The 13,230-nt window shown below is 30.6% G+C and overlaps 1 protein-coding gene across 2 annotated transcripts in view; it reads left to right on the top strand.

Annotated features, from left to right (window-relative positions):
* Positions 1-13,230, top strand: part of shot (dystonin-like protein short stop) — a 239,974-nt gene that overhangs the window by 94,096 nt on the left and 132,648 nt on the right. For both annotated transcript variants that reach the window (XM_085194381.1, XM_085194376.1), the window contains 3 exons: positions 812-873; positions 7,605-7,694; positions 11,829-11,999. In XM_085194381.1, coding sequence (XP_085050507.1) covers positions 812-873; positions 7,605-7,694; positions 11,829-11,999 — 323 coding nt within the window. The remainder of the gene's footprint in view (positions 1-811; positions 874-7,604; positions 7,695-11,828; positions 12,000-13,230) is intronic.

The following is a 13,230-nucleotide window of genomic DNA, read 5'->3' as shown; positions in this document are numbered from 1 at the left end:
TCGTGTATCAAAAATAAAAATAATATCATATACAAACAACATTTCAATAGAGCAAGGAACACTTCTATGGTCTAAAACACCCCTATTACATTTAAATCGTCGACACGTTGCGTACATCGCTGTGTAATTATGCTTTTAGGGCACGTGTCCAGGTTTCTAATGTATTGATTAATATAATTTTCAATATATTAACAATGGATAATGTATGTACATGGATCAACACTGGCGCTATAATGTGATATAAATATTTAGTATGAACGATGCCTATCTTAGTACCTACTAATATACGTGTGACGAGTTTAGTAGTAAAGAATAGTTTAAATAGTATAAAAGTTTTTTTTTCTGACTATATAAATATAGCTTTTTTGTTAATAATTAACGAACAGACAGCAGATTGGATTAAGAGAATTGAAATTTGGTATGTAATTCAGTTATGGAGTTGGATTACGAGGATTGGAATAACCTGGATTTTTCATTTTCTTCATGTAAACACGCACAAAATTAGCTAAATGTCAATAGTAAATACTTTAGAAATTAGTTAAATATCAAGAATATTATTGGAACCTCTCGTAATGTGACAAAATAAAGTATATTTAAGTTATATATAACTTTTATATTTTTTTGATTTCATAACTATAAAATTCTAAGCCAATTTTAGCTTATATTGTTTATATTGAAATAAGATATATGATTGATATCAAGTAGTAGGAGATTAAACTTAATATATTTTATGAAAAAGTTTATATTATTAAGTATTACACTTTAAAAAATGTTTAAAATATATTAATAATAGTTTTATTTTCTTTTTCAGATGAGCGGGACGCGATACAGAAGAAGACGTTCACGAAATGGGTCAACAAACATCTTAAAAAGGTAATTTAACTGAATTTTAATATTATATCATTTTTCAAAATATATTAATTGCTTATGGTTTTATGAGAATAATAATTATGTCTTAATTTAAAAAAATAATTTAGTAACAAATCTCTCTGTTTTCTGCTTTTCTTCGATCGTCGCCATGGGCCCAACTGTTAATACTAATTGATTTTAAACGAAGATACTCTATAAACAACTTTATTAAAAAAAACATAGCCATCTACGAAAATGAATTCCAATCTAATTCCGCAATATGTTTGTCACTAACAACAAATAAATAAATTATAATAAAATATAGGATTCTTCAGTACAGGTTTGAATTTAATTCCATATATTAATTGTTGTTGAAAAGAGAAATTGTCAAGTATTTAGTAGGTGGCTACTAGAAAGCTATACTTATTGAAGTGTATGGACACTGTCCAACTGTAATTACAATGGTAATAAAATGTGCGAGTCCTACCCTAAACTTTCCTCAACTTAATTTACTATCAAGTTTCTTATCGTCAGATGAAATTGACTGTGATTGTATGTTCTAGAAGATATTACTATATCTTACACTAACGTTATTCTCGTGGCTTATATATATATATATATAATTATAATAAAACATAGGAGGAACATATGTATATGAGGAAATCTGGAGGCAGCGGAAAGTGGAGAAAGGAGTGTGTGAAAGAGTGTGTAATACTAGGTTCTTCTTTCTTTTCTTTTCCTGGAATAATTTTGTCTATTAATGAGCATATTATTATCTGTTGCGTAGTTTGATCTACGCGTATATCGGTGAGAAGCGACTTTGTTAAGATTCCATTGTCTGTTGGCGCAGTTGGAACTTGTAGAACTAAATATTTATATTTAATTTATAGGTGTTCTCTCGATTTGATTATATAAATGTCGGCTGTGGGTTCGATCCTGACACGAGGAAATGATTTTTTTTTCATTTCCTCATACTGGTAGACAAAGTGCGGTGTTGAGTTCCACCACTCAACATATAGCAATGTCTTGTAATAGACTACACTGAGATGTTCTGTAGAATTTGGGAGATATAAGAAATAACAAGATGATAATATAAGATATTGATATATAGAACAAGCCGATAAGTTTAGATAGTGGTTTATGATTCATACTTTTACTCACTACTATCGATTTCTAGTGACTATGGTATACTTGACAGTAACAGTTATGTACCTACGTATAATTTTAGAAAATTCTAGATATGACGGTTTAAAATAAGAGAAGTTAAAATTATTGTTTTTTACTTTTAAGTAATGTTTTGCAATGCCTTTGTATTCGATTGTTTCGAAACACATAAACATTTTGTGCATCATGTTAATTCTTCACACACTCGGTATCAGTGATTCAGTGAAATTTCGAGAACAATTTATGTTTACAGAACAAGGGAAAGCTGCTGGACATGACCCATACATTTTGTATGAGTATAAATATTTAAATGTTCCATATTCGTCTGGCGCCGTGGCGTACGTAAAATAATATGTACTTTTATGTAGTTGAGTTATTTGATTCAGATTTACGATAATATGTGGTTTTTACATAATTGAAAAAAAATTTTTTTTTACTAAATTGAATGTTTTGTAACGTGTTGAGTGGCAGAACTCAACGCCGCGCTTTGCCTCGACACCAAAACGAGGAAATGGGAATATATACGTAAATAAATATTTCACTTCCTCGATCCGGGATTGAACCCACAACCGTCGCGTTACAGTCACACCCTTGTGTCGCTGCGCCACGACGGACAAACTTATGAACGAATTTAGATGAAACTTTACAATAGTACCTATAGTTGATACATAGATGAGGAGGAAACGGGATTTTCCATTTTACGTCTTAGACCACCAGCTCTGTAGTTAAATCAAACCTCATGTGCTGTCACGTACGTCCTTGCCTTCGTCACTTTGGTGTCTAAATACATATTAAAATATTATTTAAGTTTCATTCATAAAAAATGACGCACCTCACCACAAGCTCACCACTTCCTTTACATGATATCTCTGAATGCAGAACCCTTAAGAATAAGGATGCTTTGTTTAAGTGAAAAATAGAAACAATTAAAATATTGGTACGATAATAAATTTTTGAAATGTCGTCCAAAAATAATAGTTTTACTATAGAATGTTTTTGGGTAGCGGGGTGTCTTATCATCAGCATGAAGCTGAAAAAAAGGAAACCTAAAGATCACAAAAAAATATAAATGACTAAGTCTTGAAAACCAAACGCCTGCAAAATCACATTCCCATACCACCATTGCACAAGCACAAAGGATGACGGAGGCTCAACCAGCATGACGCACGCTGCAGACATCCCAGGATGTTTAGGTTAGCTTACTCAGATATACGATAATGGGTCGCGTTGTGAAAGAGAAACGATATGGCCTTATGCTTTATATAACCATGCCATTTTAGGGCATGCAAATTGAATCAAATATATCTTTGTTTCGATGAATCGGGATATTGAGATGTTGGATGTTCTTCATTCGGTGAAGGGTAAGGGGAAAGTGGGGAATGGAGTTGTCCCAATGGGCAAAGGAGTGTTAATACCAAGTTCCCAGGTTCCCTGCTATATACGGGATACAGCGTGAAGCTAAAGAAAAATTATTTTCTAAAACAATTTCCATTATAAGTAAGCAGATAAATATTACTATTCTAAAATAGATTTTTGATGTAATCATCGTTAACTACAGTACAAACAGTATTGTATTCGTTAAATATTTACCATATAGAAATCCAACCTTTACTGGCAAACATTAAAAAATAATTATGATTTCATCAAATAGCATCTCATATGACGTAATATTTTTTCTTATTGTGGGTGTCATTTTAATTTACGATGGACCACGTATTGTACGGGTCCATATCTGGTAACCTATCGCCATGACATGATCCCACCTACGGCTATTAGCCAATACTACTTAAGTATGAAGAATATGGTATTTTAAGAAATAAATCATCTTTAGTTATTTTTCTTTTTTTAGTTGAGAGACTATTGTTGTATTCAAAAGTTTTTTCTGAATGTACTTAGATGAATTATTTTATATATTTCTAAAACTTCGTACCAATCTTGATTACATTTGCAAGAATGAGAAATGAAGACGGTTCCATCTCATTCCATCATCAGGTTCCCTCTGCTTTTCGGCTACATAAAAGAAGACGTTTACCTATAATAATAAAGGAAATTAATTCAAATTGATTTTTGAAGCAGCCAAAGCCAAGCAGCCATTTAGTCTTTCACTTTTATATGATTATTAATTTGAACATCTCCTGAACGTTCGAAATATTATTGTATGTAATTCAAGAAAATAAAATAATTACTATGACATAATTAAATAATATATAAAAATAACAAAAAAAGCTTCCGAATTCTAGTATCTACACAATTTTTATTTTATAGCTCTTAAAAGTTATTATATATTTTTTTATCCAATTTATGTATAATCTGCTATGCAAATTAATGCATAAGCTAACACTATATATGGCATAAATGTAATATACCTATTGGCGCCACACGTTAATCATATTTGTATGATTAACGTGTGGCGCCAATAGGTATATTTGTTTCTAAAATATATATATGCCTGCTTAAAATCATATACACAAAATGTTGAACCTGACATAGTGTACTTTATATTGTTTTATAGTAGGCAAGGGAACCCTGGGAACCTAGAGTAAAGAAACTCCTTTCCCATTAAACACTTTCGTTCTCCACTCTCCGCCGAATCCTGGAAACATTCCGGGTTGAGTTGCGAAACTCAATGCCGCGATTTGACCCGACATCAAAGCAAGGGAATGGAAATATTAAATATCTCATTTTCTACAGTAGGAATAGAACCCAAAACTTGTCGCATTTATGCTCGTAGCTACTCTTGTGTCCCTGCGCCGCGACACTACAGTAGATCTTTCTGCTTTCTTAGTGAAAAGAAAGTCAGTAGGTTCTTTCTCTCTGGCTAAAAACTATGAAGTATATTTTAAAATGTTGTTAGAGTTCTAGCATGTGAGTTAAATAAATACCGATAGATAAACATTTAACATAATTCTAAAACTAGTTAGATTTTGACACGGAAGCTAAGACCAAATTGTGGTATGCGACAAAAAAATAACATAAGATTTTTACATGACATATTTTTTTCATTTAATGAATTTCATTAAATCAGATTTTTTTGTTCATGTTTTACTTAGACATTATTTCGCTTTATTTCTATTTTTTATTAATACATTTTAAGAAGAAAAATAATTATAATATTTTTATAATTATTCTTATCTTAACTTCAAAAACAACTTACATAAATTTTTGATAAACCAAGATTATGGCCCTCTTCAAGGCATCGTGAACTCAAAGGTTGAAATTAATCATGGACTTAATGTTTAGCGTGTCTGATGAGATTTGTACGGTGATCAACATCCAAATACATACACCCCTTTATCACCCTTATGATATTAGAAATTAAACTCAAATTTGAATGAGCAATTTTTGTATATCATTCAGTAATAGATGTTATTAATCATATGCAATGAGTCACAAGCATTCCTTTACTGTAATCCTGTTCTTTGACCGTTAGATAAACGGAACGGAGCCATACAATTCGATTCCTAAGGAAAGTAAGTATATATTATAAGAGCTTTAGAAGTCAATGGGTTTAAATATTAAAGAAATTCTTAAATATGTCATTTAAGACTGAGGAATGTTTAGGATAACAATTTTTCTTTATAAATTATTATTGAGTAGCGACGTTGAGCTATATTTAATTCTATATTAAAGTTCAAGGTCCCCCATGTTAGATTAGCACCTAATACCTACCAGCAAGAAGTATTAAACAGCGCTTAAACCGACACAGATATCAAATACGAAACGGATGTCATGATCGGTCGTTGGCACGATATTCGAAAAAGTAGATGATCTGTTTTTTATTATAAAGACATGTGACGTCATATGTCAACTCAATATATTTTGAACTTTTCAATTTCCTATATTGAAAGTCAATTGTTATATACGTTATAGAACCATAAGCAATTAAAGTATACAACTAGTTTTAAAGTTACTTTTAAGAAACTAATATAAGTTATATTTCTTTGATTGCTAACATATTTCATTCGGACGTGGATCAGCATTGGAAGTATCTGAAGGTAAGGGAAGGTGTACTTACGCTATTAGTAGATAGTTTATTTATTTATTATATTGTCATTATATTATATTTTGAATTGTGCCTTAGTTTCTTCTCCATTTTTGGGGCAAAAAAGAGTGCTTGTTGTTGAATAGCTATCAAGCATCATCCAATAGTCAATTGTATGCATCATCAAAACTTATGGGTTTTAGAAATGATCTCACATTTTATGATTAATTGCAATAGTATTGTCCGTATTGGAATAAATATATAGATTCATATGTTTCCTTTTAGATTTGTACTTCATTTAATTTATTTACTGTTATATGTAAATATAGGTTTTTATCACCGTCTAGTATTGTTTTAGTTAGATTTAGAACATTGGTACAATGTTTGTTGTTGTGAAGACACAACAGTAGGACATATTTTTATTTTTTATTATTGTTTTTGTTTTCTATGTAGTATTTTAGTTTGCTTGATAGTTATGTCATGTATTTAGTTTGTTAAAAAATTCTAAGTTTTTCTCATACTCATTTTTATATTCTAGTAAACAGTTTGAATTATTTTCATTTCTTCAATTTAATGTGTTTTGAAAATTCTAGAACTTAATTGGAAATAGCTTAAAAAATTCCAAATCACCTTGATTTAGTAAGGATGGATCAAAAATATTAGGTATATTTATTACATCGGCACAATTTATCCAGGTTTTTGCATATTTCACGCTGCTCGGACAGACTTACACACGGTTGCACGTGTGCGAGATAGTCAACAATCAACCGTGCTGTCCGCCACAGCAAGTAAGTTTGGCATGATGAGTTTGATGGCAAATGTCATCCATTTTGTTGTGTTTTAAACAAGTAATTTATTGATCTTTAAAGATTTTGTCGTTTTTTTTTTGTGTTTATTTCCTGCTTTTTCTTTTAACTTACTGAGAAGATTAGTCTTCACTAGCATGACTTTTGATTCTTTATATCTTTATAACTTGTTCGTCTAGTTCTTTTTATTTTGCAGTTCGTGTATTGAAGTAGATTTTTCTTGTTGTCGTTTTTTTGTTGTTGTTTGTTGTTTTAGTCAATATTTTTATAGCATTGTACAGAGTAGTCTTAGTATTTGAATAGAATATTACAAAATAATCGTTTGGCATTTAAATACTATAGATATAACCTTGAATGTACATTTTTGGTAATAAAATTTAATTTGTTTTAATTGTTGTTTTGGAATAACATGCACGAATTAATCACCAATACGTAGTAATAATATTTCCGTAGCTATTATATAAGGCTTTGTTCAGTCTTCTTTAAATTATTTTTATAAAGGAAGTCATCAATAATAATTTGATGAAATAAACAAATTTTGAATGAAACCGTTTTAATGTTCAATATGATTTGATATGTATATCAATAGACCTTGTTTTTAATTGACAGTTTCTTCAATAACAAAAGTTTATCTTTAGTTTTTACATGTCTTAAGGACCTCGTTGGCCATTTTCCTGTTAAAAACTATTGGGTTTCTTCCATTTTATAATGAATTAATAAGAAATCTAATCAAGTTATTATTGTATCGTAATTAAATATATTTAATTATATTTTATGTTAAAATAACGTCATTATACTTACAGGTGAACCGACATGTGAACGATTTGTTCGAGGATCTGCGCGATGGACTCAACCTCATTTCGCTGCTGGAGGTGCTATCTGGCGAACACCTCGTAAGTATTATCTTTATAATATACTAGTGGACCCGGACGCGGCTACGCCTGCTTGAACTATAAGAATATTTATTAAATACTAGTGGACCCGGACGCGGCTACGCCTGCTTCAACTATAAGAATATTTATTAAATATATTCATGAAATTATTTTCAATTTTCAATAGAATTAGTAAGAAAATATAAGTTTAATAATCAAAAAGAATAATAAGTAGATACACATTATTCGAAAAAATTATCTGAGTTATTGAAATTAACCAACAAAAGGATTAAAAGTAACTAAAGGATAGATATTCTTAATATTAGAAAAAGTACCTAAAGTTTTCCGTGCGTGCGTACATAGATATCGACTCTACGAAATAACTAAACATTTCTCTCTATTAAGCAGGATAATTTTAGCGGGCAATATCAAATAAAATAAGAAGAGAACCAAAGTGTAGCTTAAATTAATTATAAACAGCAAATAATTACATAAACATTTACAATAGTTCGAAAATGTATGAAAATTTATAAAACCGTCAACGTCATCTGCCCGTTCGCGTCGGATATACTGAGCCGCCCGTAGGCTTGGTCATTTGGAACCAGTGACATCTCCTTAACTATTTATTAGAATGTTATACAGTAAACTATAATTTCAATCTAGATAAAATGTTAATAGTGACTATTATATTTATTTTCATAAGGATGAATATCAAAATGTTGCGGTAACGGTTGCGTAGCGACGCGACGGTTGTTATTAACATGGCAGAATAAATTGCATGTCAAATTAGAAAGTACTTTAAAATATATTAGTATATATGTGTAATGTAATGTCATATAGCCTATAGCACTTCTGAAGAATGCAGCTTTCATACAAAACAAAAACAATGAAAATCGGACCAGTAGATCCAGAGATCTTAGCGTTCAAACAAACAAACAAACAAACAAACAAACAAACAAACAAACAAACTCTTCCGCTTTATTATATTAGTATAGATTATATAATATATTTATTTTTATAAGGATGAATATCAAAATAATAAAGTTCATTTTGGGTGACGTTTTCTTGTAACAACAAAGAAACTTTGCAAACTGGTGCTTAGCAACGACGGTTGTTATTAACATGGCAGAGTAAATTGCATGTCAAATTAGAAAGTATTTTAATTTATTAGTACATATGTGTAATGTAATGTTATATAGCCTATAGCACTTCTGAAGAATGCAGCTTTCATACAAAACAAAAACATAATAAATCGGACCAGTAGATCCAGAGATCTTAGCGTTCAAACAAACAAACAAAGAAACAAACAAACTCTTCCGCTTTATTATATTAGTATAGATTATATAATATATTTATTTTTATAAGGATGAATATCAAAATAATAAAGTTCATTTTGGGTGACGTTTTCTTGTAACAACAAAGAAACTTTGCAAACTGGTGCTTAGCAGCGACGGTTGTTATTAACATGGCAGAGTAAATTGCATGTCAAATTAGAAAGTATTTTAATTTATTAGTACATATGTGTAATGTAATGTTATATAGCCTATAGCACTTCTGAAGAATGCAGCTTTCATACAAAACAAAAACATAATAAATCGGACCAGTAGATCCAGAGATCTTAGCGTTCAAACAAACAAACTCTTCCGCTTTATTATATTAGTATAGATGGAGAGTTTTGTGTACTGACTATGTTTAATATAATAAGTATTTAAATCTTTGAAACCTCCGTAAAATCTAAAGCGATGGGAAGTGGAGAACGCTATTTCTCATAACTAAAGCTCTAAAATATGTTCTCTACGTTCCTTACTATCATAATCTATTAAAAGGGAAAAAATACGTTTGTAGTATAGGATAGGAGTGCCCTTAAATATTCATTCTATTCGGTTCTTTTAGTATTTGTTGTTAAAGCTGCAACAGAAATATATTACGTTTGAGATACTTAGAATCTAGTGACAGACGGACAGACAAACAGTAAGCGAAGTCTTAGTGATAAGGTGCCGTTTTACCCTTTGGTTACGATACCCCAAAAATAATAATTTGTCAATGCCGAAATTATAATCATAATTATTTAAATATATAAATTTATTCGTTAATAGATCAAAGTTTTTAAACGTTACAAACTAAAGGCGGTTTAAATAAGCAATCCGGAAAGCCATGTCGCCATCCTTGATACCAGTTCTTACAGACTACTATTCTACATTTTAAATGAAGTGGATATTGCATTGAATTAATTCAGTCTGTTTTATTATAATGAGATATTTTGCTAGCGCGCTCGAGTAATTAAGATGCAGAATCCTTAGAAGATTAAATGTGCGAAAGAATTGTCTGTTGCATTAGGTATTTATCATCGCCATTGTGGATTCAAATCCATTTTTTAATTATACCCTTATACAGTAGACAGTTGAGGCCAGTCGTGGCGCAGGGGCAGTGTGTGACTATAACCGCGACAGGCTGTGGGTTCGATTCCCTCTCGAGAAAATGAGATATTATTTTCGTTTACTTCGCTCTGTTACGTAACGAGGCAAAGCGCGGCGTTCAGTTCCACCACTCAACACTCAATGCCTCCACAATTCGGCAGATTCTCTTTGCTTACTCCCGCTATGTGCAAGATACAGCGTGACGTTAAAAAACAAGTATAAAAAAAAATAAGAAAGGGTTTTACTTGGTACAAGACAAGTATAAGCTTTGTGAGAGTACTGCATTTTTTGCTTAAATTTGTATTAAAGGAACGTTCGTCTGTTTTCCTCATCTAATTATTGTGATGAGAAGCGTAATATCAAAGTGATTGAAGCAAGGGATCTCGGAGATTTTTTAAATTTTCTGCCGTACAAACATGAACGTAAAATAAATTAACCTATTACTCTTTTGATCTTTGATCTGCGAATTCTTTGATGGTTTAACGTTCCGTTTTGCGTATATTTTTTAAATATATAGGAATATGTAGATGTCAAACTTTTAAAAAAGTTTCAATATAGCAAAAAGTTTCTATACTTGTTCTATATAACCATAAACTACTACGTTTTAATTAATATAAATACCCAATAAAAATACACCTGGTGCCTCCATTAGACATATGTTGGTAATAAATTAAATAAGGTGAGGCAACGGAAGCTAACCTAACCTAACGCTGTCTCACCCTCGCAAGTTACGTAAACATTGTATCGGGGTGGAAGTAGGTCGACGGCGTTTAATTACATCTGATAAAACTAAAAAGTTATTTGGGTAAAAGTTAATTTCTTTTGATTGTTTAAGTTTTCGGTGTTTTATATAGTTTTGATTATAGCGGATTGAATATCTATTTTTTATACATTTCGACTATATCTTGAGATGACTATACATATATTAATAAGTTTTTCTACAGATTCTCGTTTTAGTAATTTTAAATACCTACACATGTAATGACATTATGACTTTTAACATTGCAAACGTGGCAGTTTATAGGTTCGATTCCCATGCCAGGAAATGAAATATTAAATGGAAGGTAAGTGTAATTCAAAAGAAAAGACTTATAGGATAATTTTATTGTCCGTCTGTCTATACCGTTTTTTAACTTCAGTTTAGTAATTTAATTTCAGCGTAAATACACACGGACAGTTAGGTTTTATATTTATAATTCAAACATAGCGTGCTCATTACAATCTGTAACACTATTACACGGCCTATAAATTTCACTCGCATTATGATTTACAAGCCATGTCATAATTAATTTTGTATTTACAAAAAAAGTCATAGTAATATTGCGAAACAACAGTTGATGTTCTTCTATGATTTATGGTAGTTAGAAGCTAGTGTTCAGTTGTTCCGTTCTCGTTCCGTTCCGTATAATTTTTTATTTAATTTTATGAAAATATCCTAATTTACTTAATCGTATTTATAGATAAATATTCGGATTTTTTCGATAAAAGTTTATCAAACAACATGCTTTTTACTTCCCAGCCCCGGTAATCTAATTGAGTTCCGTCATTCAAAACGTTTATCGGAAATTGCGTAGAAAGTAAAAAAAACGAAAGGTAGTTACACTAAGTACCTTCTGCCTGTCTACCGTGACATATGCGGGTTACAGCGTGAAGGTTTAAAAAAAACATAATATTTATTAGAAAAAAAAAGTAATTTTGGTAACTCATAATTAAAAATATATTCTTCTCTTTATTCCAGCCGCGCGAACGAGGTCGTATGCGTTTCCACATGCTGCAAAATGTCCAAATGGCGTTGGACTTCCTTCGATACAAGAAGATCAAGCTTGTTAACATTCGGGCTGAGGACATAGTGGACGGCAACCCTAAACTTACCCTAGGACTTATATGGACCATCATTCTGCACTTCCAGGTTAGTGCCGGTTTCAATTTATTGTTTTTGATCTTTTATTTAGGACTTTTGTACCGAAATCTAGGGATTTTTTAGGGTTGGCATACACGAAAATAAGTTTAGTTTTGTTGTTACAGTTGTTACTTTTTTTAGTTACTATTTATTTATTAGTGTTTTAGAAATGTCTATATATTATTTTGCTGCTGGGGCGCAATTGGAACGTATTACTTGTGGACGACATTATACTTATAACGATACGATAATGGTTTTACATGTAATATCTTTCAAACAAATAATTATTTTATATTATAAAATTCAATCAAATTAATTAAGTCTCGGCTCTCTCGTATTATCACTATAAAGCTACAGAGAGAAAACAGAAATTGAAGAAGAACATTTAGTCTACTAATAAGTAAGGTTAATAAACTGGTTTAAAAACTAAATATAAAAAAAATCTTCTATATCCTAAGTGAATATTAAAATTATCTAATATTTTGTCATATCATCACTGTGTATGTAAACTGCAATCGCTTGTACAAGTTAATCCGCGTCTGACCCACTCACTACTCTGTTCAAAAACTGTCGACGCAGTAGTTGCGTAAGCGTCAACGTGATTGTATATTCTGATTTCTGTATTTTTAGTGGTAGTTTTGAGAAAGTTATATTTAAATTATATTTTATTATTTATATTTGACAATTTTGATCGCGTACTGTTAGAGTTTAATCTAAATTTAGGAAATATTTATAGTGTGTTATAAATAATATAGAATTCTATGTTCTAAATGCTATGTTTCTATGAACGTCTTGTGAATATAACTGAAATCTGTAACCTCAAATATTACTTATATACTTTATTGATTACCTTCATTGATATTGTCATTATAAGTGCATACAAAATATAACCTTTTATGGGAATCGAACTCAAAATTACTTTCATAGATGTACTAGTTACGACTGCTCGTCTTCTAACGGTCTCACATTAATATAACAAGAGCAACGTTTTAAATAAGGAAATATTTAAAAACTACTTAAACTTAAGTAAACACGACATACTTTGAATATATTATTGTAAGACGTTTTGTGGTTGTTCCTTAAAAATCAAGTGACTAAAATTGTTCTTTACATTCTTGCTCTTTCTTAAGGACTACAAAGAATATGATTATATACTACCTATTATGTAGAGAATTGTAAATGCCACGATTGTAGGTTCGATTCCTATTAGTGGAATGAAATGTCTTTATGTTCACTCAAT

Source organism: Heliconius melpomene, chromosome 12 (genome assembly GCF_056956725.1).
Source record: "Heliconius melpomene rosina isolate 202511_hmr_F chromosome 12, ASM5695672v1, whole genome shotgun sequence".
Classification (NCBI taxonomy): Eukaryota; Metazoa; Arthropoda; class Insecta; order Lepidoptera; family Nymphalidae; genus Heliconius; species Heliconius melpomene.
Note: the sequence above shows the minus strand (reverse complement) of the source record. Positions and strands in the feature narration are given on the sequence as shown.